Source organism: Acomys minous, assembly GCF_964271855.1.
Source record: "Acomys minous genome assembly, chromosome: 2".
Classification (NCBI taxonomy): domain Eukaryota; kingdom Metazoa; phylum Chordata; class Mammalia; order Rodentia; family Muridae; genus Acomys; species Acomys minous.
The window spans coordinates 58,384,120-58,400,742 of record NC_140484.1 but is presented as its reverse complement, the minus strand read 5'-3'; the positions used below and the strand labels follow the sequence as shown (position 1 = coordinate 58,400,742).

Here is a 16,623-nt window from a genome sequence, read left to right as displayed (position 1 = left end):
AGGAAGCCGAGAACGCGGTTACCTTGACGACCGCGACAAACGTGTGTGGTGGTGGTGGTGGGGGTGGATACTGATCCCGGCGTGCCTCGCGCGACGCGGTGACGGAAGTGAGTGAGCACTTCCGCCCGCCATCCCTGCCGGTTCCGACTGCTAGGTGTTTCTGTTCCCAGGACTGCAATCATGAAGGATGTGCCGGCCTTCTTACAGCAGAGTCAGAGCTCCGGGCCGGGCCAGGCCGCCGTTTGGCACCGTTTGGAAGAGCTGTACACGAAGAAGTGAGCTCCGAGGCGGGGCGGGAGGGAGAGAGCTGTGAGAGGGCCAGAAGTCTCCGGGCAGTCTCGAGGGTCGGGGATGTGGAAGAAAAGGGTCGACAGCCTAGCCTAGGCAGGGTCCTGAATCTAGACTCTGCTTTCCAGCCTTGCCGGCTATGACAGGTTGCTAAGCTTTGTCTTCCGTGTGTTCTTAAGTAAAGCGGGGCCCGAGTTGGCCTGTGATGCCAGCTTAGTTCAAACATGCAAATAGTTTTGAGGCTAGGGTGACCCTGGTAACTTGTACTAAGCTGTAGTGTGGTTGTCTACAACTTGTAATTTCTTCTTGACTGTACCATGAACCATTGATTCATCTCCTACTGCCCCTATTTTCTGTTGTGTTTCATATTGGCTTTTTTTTTTTTTGCCAGATCTTAGTGTTTCAGTTTGTTTGGAAACAGGATAAACTTAAGAACATTAGTGACACTGAGCGTTCTCATGAAGAAACACAAAACCTTTCTACGCAAATATTCATGTGGTTTGATGGTGTTCAGCAGTTTTCTACTATTAGTGTTTTCAAGAGAAAATTTTCAGTGTTTAGTACATAACTGTTTTTATGGGGTAACATTTTGTATTTTTCAAAGCATTATTAAACATTAGCCTTTAGTCTTGGTGTGAAATGCGCTGTGTCGATATCATAAAGGTTTGTATATTGGTTTGTTCTAAGTATTGGCTTATTTCATCCTTCTGACATCCCATTAACAGATGAGGAGGCTGAATATCAGTTTTCTGTCTCTCCACAAGATATTCAACTAATAAGTATGGAGTTCAAAATATAGCTGTAGAATTCCACAGGTCTTCCAGCTGGCACTCATAGTGAGTATTAGAGCAGCCTCAAAAATGTTCTCCGTCGTTACCTAAGAAAACTGAGTTTTGAGGATACGTGACCAAGGTGTAGAAATGAGCTTGAATTAGTTAGCACTTGCTTTAACTACTGTGCACTGAGACCTGGGTAGCACTGATGTTTGAGGGGACCATCAAGGCTGAAGGCGTCTGTTACTTCACATTAGTTTGTGGGTCTGAAGGGCTTTTTGTTTTTTAGGTTGTGGCATCAGCTGACCCTTCAGGTCCTTGATTTTGTGCAGGACCCTTGCTTTGCACAAGGAGATGGTCTCATTAAGGTAATGACTTAGCCACACTAGACCAGATTATGTTGGGTATACTCACAGGCTTTAATTATTATTGTATGTGTGTATGAAAGAGATGAGTGTGTGTATGTGTGTGTGCGCGCGCACTTGTGTGCATGTGCGCATGCCTAAGGGGTTGCAGGCAGTTGTGAGCCACCTTGTGTATACGCTAGGAACCCAATTAGAGTTTTCAAAATGTTCTTAACTGTCACTGAGCCATCTCTCCAGCCACTGCTCATAGGTTTTGGTTGGTTGGTTGGTTTGAGAAAGTATCTCACTGATTGACCTGGAACTTAGTGTATAGACCAGGCTGGGATCAAATTCACAGTCCACCAGCCTTGGCCTCCCAAGTGCTGCCCCTAGAGACATGCACTACCGTGCCTGGCTCTGCTGATGGACTTTTAAAGTCAAAAAAATGGGCTTTACTATGGTCGCAATGAGCTGCATCTTTTCAGCAACTATTGAGCACTGAGAAAGTACTTCTATGTCTGTTTTTTGGTGTAGTATTAGACAGATAAATCATCACATGTTACAGCTAATAATCCACAACACTGAAACAGACTCTCTTTTTTAAAGTTTAGACTAGAGCTAGGAACATGGCTTAACATCTACAAGGCCCTGTGTATCTTACACAACACCATGGAAAAACAAAGACCCTGGACCCGCAGCACACCTATAATCTTAGCACTTAGAAACTTGAGGCTAAAAGATCCTTAGTTCAAGACCACCCTGGCTTCCACAGGAGGAGGAAGAGGAGGGAGAGAGACTGTTTAAATGGCTCCCCTCACTTCCCAGCTCTCCTAGCCCGTCCACACTCGTGGGTTCCACTTGCCCAGAGATTTCTGTCCAGAGTAGTATAGAAAATAGACTGTCTCTTCAGTTGAAGGTGAGAGGGTTGGAGGGGGTACTGCGTGCTGTGTTGTCTCTGTAATAGGAGCACTTTTAAAATGTCAGCAGAAGAAAGGGAAAAAAAAAAGACACACTTTCCCATACTTGATCAGATTCCCTGAGGAATACCTATGAATTTTCTCACCGGAAGCCTCTTTTCTGAAATCGGTCCCTTTATCATCTGAATGTGAAAAGGATAGTTAGCGTATAATTGTAGCTTGAGTTAATTGTCCTGGATACATTATGATGCTCACAATGAAGCTTACCACTTTCTACCTCACCTCCTGGGGTTGTAAGGTTTTCTTATGGTTACTGCTTACCAGTTTGACATTTTACTAGCCTTAAGAAATTGCAGTCGTTTGTAAGCCTAAAAATTGTGCTGAGTATTCTGTCTTCCAGATTATGTGAAAAATAATAAATCAGACGCACTGTATGTTCTATATCATAGTGATCTGTAGTTCATATTTATCTTTTGCTTTCTAATCTTTAGCTGATATGTCCCCGCCCCATCCTTGCTTCTTTTTGAGGAGGTATTTGTTTTATTTTGTGTTTAAGAATGTCTTGCCTTCATACGCACCATGGGCGTGCTTGGTGCCTGCAGATGTTAGACAGCATTAGCTCCACCAGAGCAGGTGTCACAGGTGGTTGTGAACCATCGTGTGGGTACTGAGACCTGGACCTGGATCTCTGCACCAGCAGCAGGTGCTCCTAGCTACCTAGCCACTTCTCCAGCCCCTATCTGTTTCTTTTTGTTTGTTTGCTTTTGTTTTTCAAGACAGGGTTTCTCTGTGTAGCCTTGGCTGTCCTGGACTAGCTTTGTAGACCAGGCTGGCCTTGAACTCTCACAGAGATCCACCTGCCTCTGCCTCCCCGTGTGCTGGGATTACGGGTGTGTGCCACCATATCCAGCTTCTTTCTGTTTCTTAAAATAAAAATATTGTCATTTGTTTGTCTCTTCTTCTCTAGTAGTCTAGGAGCATCTTGGAAGCTCAGCAATTGCCCCACATGGTGTGTCCTTAGTACTGGTCTAGTGTCTAAGGAGGTACTCGTGTGCTGAGTGGCTGAGAGACATGGCAATATAGGCCTATAGAAAGCGCACAGCTTTCTGAATTCTGAAGGAGCACTATTCTGTTTGATTAGCAACACTTTACACTGATCTAGCTGTGTACTAGAAGCACCTTGGAGGAAGAATGTAGGAACTGGTATTTAGGATATTTTTATTTGTTTGTTTTTATTATTATTATTATTTAATATATAGAGTCTCTGTGTAGCCCTAGGTGACCTGGAACTAGCTCTGTAAAACAGACTGGCCTCAATTTCAGAGAGCTCTACCTGCCTCTGCTTCCCCAGTGCTGGATTAAAGGTGTGCTCCTCCATGCCCAGCTATTTAGGAGATTCTTACAGACCAGTGTTCGCGTTCTCAAAGCCAAGAGCTCTGGGTTGTTTGTTTTTTGTTTTTGTTTTTGTTTTTTTCAATAATTCATTACTGATCATTTACGTGGGCTCAAATAAGCCCTGCTAGGGTTCTCCCATCGCTCAACTAAGATTGGGGTGGTGCTTGCTTCCTATGTGATGGGTTTCGTGGTTTGCAGACTTGCACTTGGCAGTCTTAGTGCTGCCTTTCTAGCTAGAGGCAGCTTTAGGAGTCTGGCTGCTCAGAGTCAGGCTCATGCCGTACTAACTGTCCATCTTTGGTTTTGCAGCTTTATGAAAACTTCATCAGTGAATTTGAACACAGGTAATCCCCTTTGGTCAGTCTTTTCTTTTTTTTTTTTAACTTGAAAATAGATACATTAATGCTTTTTAACACTCAAACACTGATGTTTTTTATTTCAGGGTAAACCCTTTGTCCTTGGTAGAAATAATTCTCCATGTGGTTAGACAGATGGCTGGTAAGCCTGTTTGTTTCATAATAGAAAATACAAAATTGGCCAGCTTTGGTGGTGCACACTTGTAATCCCAGCACTGAGGGAGGCAGTGAGCGCAGCCTGAGTTACATAGTCCCACAACAGCATGGGGTACATTATGTATGAGACGTTTGTCATAAACGGAGAGAGAAAATCTTACTGATTATCTTGCCTAAAGACGTCTTAACTGCTTAAAAAGCTGCTGCTGGTGCGTCTGACTTTGTTCTTGTTTCTATTCTAGATCCTAATGTGGCTCTTACTTTTCTGGAAAAGACTCGTGAGAAGGTGAGTATGAAGCATGAAAAGCATTTTCTGGTATATATGTGATTTATAATTTATGTCTACACCTTTGGAAGCCATGTTCTTGGTCTCAGGGTCAAGTCAGTGCCTAGGGAGCAGCCTGCTCTGCACGTTTGCTACCTACATTTCTGAGGTTCCCTTGTTTTGTTTTGTTTTTTTAATCTCTTCAGGTAAAAAGTAGTGATGAAGCAGTAATCTTGTGTAAAACAGCCATCGGAGCTCTAAAACTAAACGTTGGGGATCTACAAGCTACGAAGGTGAGCGCATCGTGATGCACACGGTCAACCTCGTCGGCTGTTTCTTTTAAATATTTTAAGTTATAGGGGGAACATTTTAACCTAGATTTCTCCTTGTTTACCTGCTGCCACCTTTGTCTTATATATTCCACCCGCCTGTGTGGTTGGTTAGTTGGTTTGGTTTGGTTGGTTTGGGGTTTGGTTTGGTTTTCCCATTCAAGGTTAAGTGGCTGATAAGACGTTTACTCTTAAACAAAGAGTGTTCCCTGTGTGACCACAGCTGTCCATCCAGTCAGGACTTGAGTGTGCGAAGTCTGGGCGCTCATGATGACAGGCACCGCATCTCTGTTCTCTTCATCCTCTTGAGTTGTTGAGGATTTCTGTCTGCTTGTGTGTCTTGGGGCGTGCCTGCACTTATGTCTGTGCACCGTGTGTGCGCGGGGCCCGTGGAGGCCTGACAAGGGCATTGCATCCTCTGGAGCTGGAATTACAGCCAGACATCTGCTGCCATGTGGGTTCCAGGAACTGAACCCAGGTCCCCTACAAAAACAGCAGCTACTCCTAACTGCGAGGCCATCTCTTCAGCCCCATTTGTCCTCTTTTCACTTTTGCCCAGTTTGGGAGACAGGCATACATAGAGGTAGCAGTGAGGCTAACATAATAGTGTCAGTGTCCACCTCGTCTATCTAGAGACTGCATGTGCTTTCATTTTGGTTTAGTTGGTGCCCACATTTAGGGTGGGTCTCTCAACCTCAGTTACCCAATCTAGAAGTCCCTCACAAGCATCCCAGAGGTTGTCTCCTAGGTGATTCTAGATCCTCTCAGATGATAAATATATATATACACCGTAGTCTTCCCTAGCCAGATTTGTGACTTGATATGTGTAGACCATTCTTGCCCTGTGTGGTGTCCCATTGTATACATGTTTTATAGCATATGTATCTGTTCTCCTGCGAAAGGACTGAGACCATTTTTTGTATCACAAGTGCTGTTCATGTTAGCGCTCTCTGCCCAGGCTCCCCTGCGTGGGCAGTCCCCTGCCTGTGCTTGTGAAGTGGCAGTGTGACGTGTTCTACAGAACCTTATAGGCACCTCTCAGGCTCTCGGTTGTTGGTGTTTACCAGCGACTCCATTCACATCTCTACTGCTGTTAATTGCCTGTTAATACTTTTTCTACTGTGTCCTTTATATTTTCTTTCTTTCTCTCCTTTTGGTTTTTCAAGACAGGGTTCCTCTATGTAGCTTTGACTGTCCTGGACTTGCTTTGTAGACCAGGCTGGCCTCAAACTCAGAGATCAGCCTGCCTCTGCCTCCCTGAGTGCTGGGATCACAGGCGTGCACCCTGCACCCGGCTCTTCGTATTTTCTTGCTCATTACCCCTGCAGGATGTGGAGTTACATCTTTGCTAGTCTATAGCCTGTTGTATTTTTTTCCTGTGCTTTGGATGAACCAGGATTTTCCATTTTAGTGTAGTCAGTCTAACTAATGTTATCAGTCTTTGCCTTGGTAGCTTAGACTTTCCATCTTTTTGTTACATTCAAGATCTTTTAAGGTGGAAGACAATTTCACTTCTTGTGTGTAGGAAACCATTGAAGACGTTGAAGAGATGCTGAACAACCTCCCTGGTGTGACATCAGTTCACAGTCGGTTCTATGATCTCTCCAGTAAATACTATCAAACAATCGGAAACCACACGTCCTACTACAAAGATGCTCTACGGTTTCTGGGCTGTGTCGACATCAAGAATCTGCCAGGTAACACAGGGCCCTCACAGTTCTCAGTGTTCAGGGGGCCTATAGCTGAGCACAGCGGCTGTGAGGTGCGGAAAGGAGTAGGTCTTAAAGTGAACAGCTTTGTGTAGGTTTTTAGAGTATTTGTCTCCAGGGTTGATTCAAATCCCATGCAGGCTCACCTTCCCCCGTCACTGCCCTCTTCTGCAGGTCCATATTAGTAGCTAATCCTGATCCTGTAGGTGCTGTAGTGATGTGCCTCTCCAACCCTGTAGACAGGATGAAGGGCGTGTGATGTCCCCATAGCTGAGACCTTTGCTCTAAAAGGAGTTCATGCCTGGGAGGATAAATTACAGAGTTTTGAGAATCTAAAGATGGAAGGAAAAGTAACCACAGAGTTTTGGTGAAAATAAGGAGAGTGTGTTTGAAGACATTTTGCACTGTTTTCGTGCATGTGCTCTTGGTGATAAGGAGACTGGCAACTCCTAAAGATGCGGAGAAGGCTTTGCTTACTGCATTTCAACAGAACTATATCAGAAAAGCAGCTGCTGCGGCCAAGAAAAGAGAAAGCAGATTCATCCAGCCTAAAGAGCTGTAGACTGTTGAACCATGAGACAGTTGGGTGGCAGGGGTGAAGGTGGGAGTAAAGGATCTTACTATTCCAGGAAGTAGTATAAGCTGACCAGTGAAGAGACTGCACCCATCTGTCTATCAACAGTGTAAGCAAGTTCACGTACGTGGCTCCTGGGCTAGCCTGAATGCCAGTGCTTTTGAAGAATAGCTCATGCTGAGGTTTGGTGCAGCAACATTCTGAAAGTGATGAGCTTTGTAGAGCCACATGAGCCTGGCTGTGACTGGCTGTGTCATTTTGTAGTGTCAGAGCAACAGGAGAGAGCCTTCACGCTGGGGCTTGCTGGACTTCTCGGCGAGGGCGTTTTCAACTTTGGAGAACTTGTAAGTTGGCCTGACACTTAACAGTGTAGGGAGGAGGAAAGTCTGACTTGTGCCAGCTTACTGTCTCTGTGCCCACAGCTCATGCACCCTGTGCTGGAGTCACTGAGGAGCACCGACCGGCAGTGGCTGATTGACACGCTGTACGCTTTCAATAGTGGTGACGTGGATAGGTTCCAGACCCTGAAGGCAGCCTGGGGCCAGCAGGTGGGTTCAGGTGCCCGGGACTGCTCTTCCACAAGGATTCACTAAGCCTCCTCCCTACACACACCAGATGCCCAGGGGGTTCTATGCACAGGCCGGACATGGGTAGGCCAGGCTTCCTATCCCAGAAACAGGCCGTTAGGAGTCTGGGTCACCGCAGTGCTAGTCATAAAAACACAGTGTGTTTCTCTGTGTGAGGGAAGGGGCACTGTAGACCTCCCAGAGGAAGCCATGTCCGTAATCTTTTTGGTTTTTTGGAGAGAATTTGTTATTTTCCCAATTCTTTCTCCACTGAATCCCGTTCTGCTCTCACCATGTCTGTAATCTTGAATGAGTGAAGAGATGCAGGGGAACAGCGAGAGAGAGAGAGAGGGAGACAGACAGACAGACAGACAGACAGACAGACAGACAGACAGACTAGCTTGCTGTAGCAAATCATAAGAAACAAAAAGATCCAGGGATATCTGCACAGATGTCCCTGCTGGGACTTTCCATGGCAGAATGTAACCTGTTTTGTTTTTATTCTGAGGCATGGTCTCCCATGTTCTGGCTTGCCTTGAACTCTAGGCGCCAGTGATCCTCTTGCCTTATCCACAGCACCGGAACCACAGGTGTGGCATCATGCCAGCTGCAGACATCCAAAAAGATGAGCCACAGTGAGATTTTATGTTGTAAATTAGTCACTGACTGTTTTGACTCAGCACAAGTCACTAGGCCTTAGGCACTTTCAGCAGACTGTGTTCGCACAGCCAGTGCCACTCAACACTTTTCAAGGCGCAAGACTTGTTCTTTACTGGTGGTGCCTCCACCAAGAGTCTTGAGGTACCAGTTCATGTTGTCAGTAACATGAGAATAAATCTCGTTTCATACACTTGAGAGACAGCCTATTAATCTGTTTCTTCTCCTCCTCCTCCTCCTCCTCCTCCTCCTCTTCCTTCTCCTCCTCCTCCTTCTTCTCTTCTTGCTCTTGCTCTTCCTCCTCCTCCCCCTTATCCTCTTCCTCTTCTTGTTTGTTTTTGTTTTGTTTTGTTTTTTGAGACACGGTTTTTCTGAGTAGCCCTGGCTGTCCTGGACTCACTTTGTAGCCAGACTGGCCTCGAACTCAGAGATCCGCCTGCCTCTGCCTCCCAAGTGCTAGGATTACAGGTGTGTGGGACCATGCCTGACTAGTCTGTTTCTCCTTTAAATTCAGAGATAAAAGGGTTTATTATCACTTGGAACCATCAGTAAGGCTCAGCTAGCCGCAGTGTAAAGTGCTCAGGCTTGCCCACTGTCTTGTAGTCTGACCTGTAGTAGAGTCTCAGAACCCATGCTTCTGTTTCTGCACCTCACAGCCTGACTTAGCAGCCAACGAGACCCAGCTTCTGAGGAAGATCCAGCTGTTGTGCCTTATGGAGGTAAGAAGCACCCAGAAATCCCTGACCCCAGGACTTGAGCAGTGCTCTTGAACCAGCTAGGCCCCATGCGCTGTCCAGCCTCTTCTCAGGCTCCGCTCTGGCTGTTTTCTCTTTCTGCCTTTGCTCATTTAAGTTTGAATTTGGATCTTACCTTTTTTTTTTTTTTTTTTTTTAACATTTATTCTTTTGTGGGAGAGAAGTACAGAAAATGAGAGCATTTCTCTCCCCTGCTGCCTCATGGGTTCTGAGGATCGAATCTGGGTTGCCAGGCTTGATAGCAAGGCATTACCCACTGAACCATGTCCCTCACCCCACCCCACCCCCCTCTTCTCTATATATACTTTTTAATTTATTTTACATCTGGACAGCAGTTTCGCCTCTCAGTCCCCTCCCACTTTCCCTCTCCCCTCCCCCATTCACTCCTCCATTTCTCTTCAGAAAACGGCCAGCCGCCATGGATATCACCAGCTATGGCATATAAAGTTGCAGTAAGAGTAGGCACCTCTTCTATTAAGGCTAGATAAGGCAACCCAGTGTGGAGAAAGGGTCCCAAAGCCAGGCAGCAGAGTTAGAGACACCCCCTGCTCCCACTGTTAACAGTCCCACAAGAATACCAAGCTACACAACTGTCACACATGTCCAGAGGCCCAGGTCAGTGTCATGTAGGCTCCCTGGTTGGTAGTTCCGTCTCTGTGGCCCCTCTAGGTGCAGGTTGGTTGATTCTGTAGGTTTTCTTGTGGTGTCTTTGACCCCTCTGGCTCCTACGCTCCTTCCCCTCTTCCTGCAGTAGTCCCTCAGCTCCGCCTAATATTTGACTGTGAGTCTCTGTATCTGTTTTCATCAGTTGTTGGGTGAAGCCTCTCTGATGACAATTGGCCTAGATGCCAGTCTATGAGTGTAGTAGAACATCTTTAGGAATCATTTCATTGACTTTATTTTCTCCATTTCTGTTTGGCTCTCTCCTGGGTCTCTGGGCTATCCAGCCTCTGGCTCCTGGCCCGATGGGCTTTCTTCTCATGGCATGGGTCTCCAGCTGGACGGCTCATTGATTGGCCACTGTCACAATTTCCGCATCACCTTTACCCCAGCACATCTTGTTGACAGGACAAATTGTAGGTCAAAGGTTTTGCGGCTGGTTTGGTATCCCATTCCCTCCCTTGGAAGTCTCGCCTGCTTACAGGAGATGGCTTCTTCAGGCTCCAAGCCCCCGTGCTAGAAGTCTTAGCTAGGGTCACCCTTATCGATTCCTGGGAGTTTCCATTGTGTTAGTTTCTAGCTCGTTCCTGAGATGGCCTCTGATTCCAATTGTTCCTCCCAGTATTCTCTCCCTCTGTCCTCCCCACACCTGACCCTTCTTGTCCCCACCCCCACCTCCCAGCCACCATACCACAAGGACACTTGCTCAACTATGTTCTTAGCAGCTTTATTTATAATAGCCAGAGGCTGGAGACTTTTTTAATGATTTATTTATATTTTACATGCATTGGTGTTTTGCCTGCACCTGCATGTGTGGCATGTATGTCTGTGTGAGGGTGTCAGATCCCATGGAGCTGGAGTTACGGACAGTTGTGAACTGCCATGTTGGTGCTGGGAATTGAATTTGAATCCTCTGGAAGAGCAGCCTCTGCTCTTAACTGCTAAGCTATCTCCATCCCTGACCAAAAAACAAAACAAAACAACAACAACAAAAAAACTTAAAAAGCCAATTCTCTGACCACTTTTGCTTAGAAAAAATAGTTTTGTTTTTCAGATGACTTTCACACGGCCTGCCAACCACAGACAACTCACTTTTGAAGAAATTGCCAAAAGTGCCAAAATCACTGTGAATAAGGTATGGTTCTTGGACTTAGAGTGTCAGAGCCCCAGGGCTGCCCCACGCCTAGCAGAGTTCTGGCCTGGGCGAGCCCTCTGCTCCCAGCGCGGCTCAGGCAAGCCCCTTGCGCAGGTGGAGCTGCTGGTGATGAAGGCCCTGTCGGTGGGGCTGGTGAGAGGCAGCATCGACGAGGTGGACAAGCGGGTGCATATGACATGGGTGCAGCCTCGCGTGCTGGACCTGCAGCAGGTAAGGGGACCGAGCCCCTGCCCACGTCACGGGCGTGGGTTGTAGCAGTGCCGTCCTGGTTTTATGTGGACAGAAGCCATTTGGGAAGAAGACGCTTTCTGCACAGAGTGTTGCAGATGGGATTACTGCTGTAGAGATACCGCTGTAGGAAATGCACTCCCGGCTCTGAGCCCTGCATTTAGAGGCTTACCGTGACAACGGTGTGGCTGTGCTGGTGATGCCTCCTAATCTGAAAATTGGTACTCTGGTCAGACGTGTTCCTGGTTCTGTGACTTGATCCCACATCCTCACTCGTATTTTCTGGACATTTAATCTTGTGATTTCCTCCACTCTTTTTCTTTCATGTGAGTTTTTAGAATGTCCTCGTGACGAGACTTGGCACAGTGATCCCGTCACAGCCCTCTACCTTCAGCTCTGTTGCCCTTAGCATTTCCCCAAGAAGATCTAGAGATTTAGCACCACACACAGGGCCTGTGGCTCCCTTCTAGCCTGAAACCCCTGTGATCCCGATTTGCCTTTAGATCAAGGGGATGAAGGACCGCCTGGAGCTGTGGTGCACTGATGTGAAGAGCATGGAGATGCTGGTGGAACACCAGGCCCAAGACATCCTCACCTAGTGCCCCAGGGTCCTGCAGACCCTGCCACACCCCGCATGGCAATTCTTCGACCCCTAAAACTATCAGCAGAGATCTGACTTGAATTGGGATCCTACTAGGAGTAGGACCTGTACTTGCTATAAAGCAGAGATCTGTCATTGGTGGGGTGTGATTACTAGGAGAAGGCTCCAGTGTGGGGCGTTTTGTAGCCTGCATGGGTGGGAGGGGGGACCCCAGGCCTGGGTGATGAGGAAGGGCACAGGTGGGGATGGGGACGGAGTCGTCTCCACCCAAGTCCACCTTAGTGCACCTTCTCCATTGTGGTCTGAGAATGCTCCTTTAATAAATGCCTTTGCTTCGTTCTGTTGTTGCTTCTGTTTTTGGGCTTAGCTTCCTGGCCAGTCCTATGCCTGAAGAAAGGAAGCAGTGGTGGGAGCTAGCCTTACTGCTCCCCTACCACCACGCCCAGGCCTGCAACTGAAGAAGTGAGTTCTATCTTGTGAGGCAGGGAGGGCTTTCTGCAGCCCTCTTCAGTGCTTCCTCAGACCCAGGCATTCACACTTACCACCTAGCATCACTAGGGCACGCACAAGAATCGACACGAGCACGATGGACGAGTTTAATGTTGAGGGCTGTGCTGCCTTATGCCATGGAGCTTTTCTTATAGCTCTCCAAGTGGGATAAGATCCACCCTGCGGGAACCAGGAAGCCGACAAACGTGACACCGAGCCCCACGGCCTGCTCCTGCGGAAAGGAGAGCAAACGTGAATCTGTTGGCCACCAGAAAGACTGGGCCTGGCCACTGGGCAGGGGACTCCTGTCCTTAGAGCCCTGTAGTGCAGGCTTCGGCCTCAGCATCCCTCCGGCTGGAGATGACTGCCGCTACTCTCCCTCTCTCTAGGTTGGCAAGCCTTCTGCTTGGAAGCAAACAGGCTTTGCTGTGTCAGAGAGCTTGGCAGCCTCAAGTCCTTGGCAGGGAGAATGACCTCAGAAATCGGGAGAAAAGGCCTTGCCCTTCAGAGCCCAAGGTCTTGCCTAGCTAAAGCAGCTCCCAGGGAGGCAGAGGTGTACTCGGCTCCTGTGCTCCACAGTCATGTTCCAGGGCGCTATGTAGAACAATAGCAAAACAGCTAAGATTTCCATTGCAATAAACAATGTCAGGGCAATCCCACTCAGACGCCACGCTGGGTGAGGTCAGACACTGCCCTGTGTGGGTGCCTCATGAAGCCCTGTGTTCTCAGTAGCTTTATGTAAAGAACCGGATTCTGAGGTATCGACTGCCTGGTACCCTGAGTCCCCCCCTAAATATGGCCTCTGTCCAGGCTTTCCGTCTTGAAGCTGAGTCAGTACTTGATTGGAAACCATCTTCTCTGTTGACCTCAATTAATCCTGAGTGTAAGCAAATTTGGCCTAGAACGGGACTCTTACTGTGGACTGGGTCATAGCTGCATGCCTGTGACCAAGTGACCTGGTTCTTAGGTTAATTCATATGTAAGATAGACACACTTTATATGTCGGGGTCCTTGAGGATGCTGCTGTTTGAGTTTCACCCTCAGAGCAGCCCACCTTCCCCATAACTGGAATAGAATAAGCACATGCTACTATAAGCCCTGTATCACACTTGACCTCTGCCCCATAGTCATGCCACTGCTGACCTTGGCCAGAGGTAAGTAAGGCCTGAGGAAAGTACCCCCTCACCATTTACGTAGCCCTCTAGGTGCCTGGCCCACAGGCAGTGGTGCCAGAACTCCTCTCCTGGCACGTAGACACTGTATTGGCATAAAACACATTCACCTTTTCTTTATCACTTTAATCTTCCCTGTTGCCCTAAAACCCAGGAAATGCCACCTTAGAAGTTACTTACCATGGCGGAAGTAGGGGTTTTGGCTGGTTTGGCTGAGAGGTGGGCTTTGGGAACCACTGTATGCTTCACAGTCACTTGGAGCAGCTGCAGGACAGGGGGGAGCCTGGGCATGATTCTCGGGTCGCACTCCTTCCTTGGCCCCAAAGAGGTACCCTGAGTGGCCGCTGCGCGTCCTCTGTTCACTTGGCTGGTTAGGGCTTTTTATAGCTGGGGTGGAGAACTGCAGCTGTCTCCTGTCACAAGACTTGGCAGCAAGGATGCCTGCTGGTAGCTGGGAGAGAGCCAGTCTGCCCTGGGAGCTTGCTGTGAGCCCCTCAAAATGCAGGTAGAGGGTGTAGGCCATTCTGAGCAAGATTCACTTCTTTGCAGAAAAATCTTTCAATGAGATAGGTCTGGGAAAGTTAGGCTTGAAGTACAAGAGACGTGACATACTTTTAAAAGTAAATCTTAAATCTTACTGGTCAACCACACAGAACCATGCAACCTGCACCGAAGTTATGGCAATGATCCTGGGCCAATGACTGGCCTTCCCATTCTCACATGGTTTACTTTGAGCCAGTAGCCCCTGTTGTGTTGAGTCTCTCCTTCGTAGGTTCTAGGCGTAGCTGAGGAGTTTCTCCAGAGAGGCGCATGTTTCTACATGCTGAATGGCCTCAAAGGAACAAAATAGAACACAGAGTAGGCACTTTCTGAGTGCCAGCTGTGGCCTGCAGCCATGCCTGACCCCAGGCCTGTGTCCCCAGTCAGGGCACCAGGCTGGGTGAGCCCTAGCACTCTGGCCTCTGCAGACAGTGTGCCATCCATTTCTCCTCAGACTTGCCTTGGTGCTCCCCAGAAGACTGTCGCCCTCCTCCCAAGGCACACCCAACTCTCCCCTCCATGCGCTCCTCAGTTCTGCCTCTGTCCTCTTATCCCAACTGACTCCTACCAAATGCGAAGGGCAGTTTTCCAGCACTGTGTCAGCCTTGCTTGGCTTGGTGGCTGCCTTTCCTCCCAGCTCACTGAGTCTCTTTCTGACCTGTGGGTACCAAACTTCTTGGGTCGCCATCCGGTCTCCCCAGACCTCCTCTGCCCTGGACCAGTCTGCCTTAGCACTGCCAGCTTCTCAGTCTCCATCTGGGCCGGACTAAGCACTGACAGCTCTCCCCACCTCAGGGCCAAGTTCTGTGGCCCGGAAGTGTTCCTTCCGCGGCAACAGCCCCCTATTTCCTCTAGAGTTTATACTCTGCTTCCAGCCCAGCAGTAGCACCACACCCCAAAAAGATAAGCTCCCCATCTTCCCAAAGTCTAGCCTCAAACATCTCTACTTTGTTGTCTCCAACAGTTCCTATAAAGCAGCCATCATTACCACCTACACTGCAGTCTCCAACAGACTCTAAACGCTACCTTCTCCATAGCGCCGAGGCCTGAGTGATGTACATAGCACATTGTCAGCACACACTAGTGCTTTTACTGAGCAACCCCTTCTTTTCTCACATATCCCACGTATCCAGGTCACGAAGCTTTGTTCAAATGACATCTGAAGTATATCTTGCTCCACTGTGTGCTCCCTTGACTAAAGCATGTCGAGAGGGTAGGAACTCCGTGTTCTCTACTGAGTCTTTAGGATCTAGAGCAGTTTCTGGCTTACCTGATTGCTCAGGCAGAAGGCAATCCAGATGATGGATGGGTGGATGGATAGATGGATGGATGAGTGGGTGGGTAGGTAGGTGGGTGGGTGGATGGATGGGTAGTCAGTTGGGCAAGGAAATGTAAGGATGGATGATGTTTCCACCATATACCAGGCACTGAGCTAGACAGGGTAATGCAAAGCTGAGTCATCTTCAGGGAAAATGTTCCATTATCAGAAGGCATGGTCATGGCTGAGCGAGGACACAGCCCAGTGTGCTCCTTAGTTGCTTTCAGGCAAGACTGGTGTGAGCCCAAGCCAAGATATAGGAGCTATGGTCACTGGGCATTCAGCCTTGTCCTTAGCCATTGTTGTGTACATGGGACGCCTCCTTAAGCTCCACCTACCCTGTAGACCCAGTCCAATGCAGCAAGGAGCCAAGTCCAAGGAGGTCAGAGGGAGGGCTTGGGTGGGGGAGGTGGCTTGAATTTTATTTCCACAGCCCTAGGCTCCAGATTCCAGCCTCAGGCTGTGGGTGGGTGGGGAGGGGGGGCTCTTCCTCTCCTGTGGACTAATCCCTTCCGCCTGAAGCCTTAATTATAGCCTTGGGGGCCAGTCTTGGATAAAGCTGTGGACCTGAGCCTTGTTCAGAGGCTCTGTCTTCCGTTTATGTTTCTTCTTTCACAAATAAGGCCTGTCCCTAGCACGTCCAGGGCAGCTTCTGGCAGAGGTCTCTATCTCTGCCCTTCCAGGCCTGGGCCATTTTTTGACTGGCATTGGCAGGACCATCCCCAGATGACAAGACTGCCCTAGACCTAAATCGTACCGCCTGTCTACAAAGTTAGCAATGTCAAGACAGGGAATTGCTCCTGATTCAGCTCTGTCTGATATTTTAGCTTTTAAGAGAAGTTTTAGGCTTACAGAACAGTCATAAAGATGGGGCAAAGTGTTTCCACGTGACCCACACTATTCCTTATTGCTAACACAGTAGGAGCACATGCTGCAAAAGCACTTCAAAGGGCACACGGGGTAGAGAGACCCTCCATGGCTTCAGGCTTCCCAATGTCTCTTATCCTAAGCATGGTGGATGAGGCCTCAGTGAGGAAAGGGTTGGAGGGGGTGGAAAATGCAAGGAGTTCTAATCAAGAGAGTTCACAGACCCTCTCAGAACCAAGGTGGCCACACCAGCTATAGCCCTCCACTCCCTTCCCACACCCTCCCCAGACTGTCTGACCTTCCAGAACTTTCCAGGCACAACCTACCTAAAGGAAACCATATTGCTACAACAAGAAGACAGCTGAGTACAGTATAAAATATAAATAAAGGCCCCATGGGGCAGCCAAGAAAACTGAGCCATGGAGAAAGCTTCATACAGGCCAGCCGGCCACAGCGTAACATGAACATGAGTGCCTCTCTGGGCGTCTGGTCGACAGGTTGCCCTTCC

At 48.3% G+C, this 16,623-nt stretch overlaps 2 protein-coding genes across 2 annotated transcripts; one reads left to right on the top strand and one right to left on the bottom strand.

The window, feature by feature from the left end:
* The first annotated feature begins 93 nt into the window (after positions 1 to 93).
* On the top strand, positions 94 to 12,069 carry PSMD13 (proteasome 26S subunit, non-ATPase 13). Its single transcript, XM_084772088.1, has 13 exons — positions 94 to 275; positions 1,351 to 1,429; positions 4,027 to 4,061; positions 4,160 to 4,215; positions 4,472 to 4,515; positions 4,701 to 4,787; positions 6,349 to 6,520; positions 7,371 to 7,450; positions 7,529 to 7,654; positions 8,986 to 9,048; positions 10,799 to 10,879; positions 10,994 to 11,110; positions 11,632 to 12,069. Exons 1-13 carry the CDS (start codon positions 181 to 183, stop codon positions 11,725 to 11,727), a joined length of 1,131 nt encoding a protein of 376 aa, XP_084628214.1. The 5' UTR covers positions 94 to 180; the 3' UTR covers positions 11,728 to 12,069.
* Positions 12,070 to 12,311: 242 nt separating this feature from the next.
* On the bottom strand, positions 12,312 to 13,771 carry LOC311592117 (cytochrome c oxidase subunit 8B, mitochondrial-like). The gene is made up of 2 exons (XM_084772101.1): positions 13,571 to 13,771; positions 12,312 to 12,450 (listed from the first exon to the last, which is right to left on the bottom strand). The coding sequence occupies exons 1-2, from the start codon at positions 13,679 to 13,681 to the stop codon at positions 12,349 to 12,351; spliced, it is 213 nt and encodes a 70-aa protein (XP_084628227.1). The 5' UTR covers positions 13,682 to 13,771; the 3' UTR covers positions 12,312 to 12,348.
* Positions 13,772 to 16,623: the final 2,852 nt, after the last annotated feature.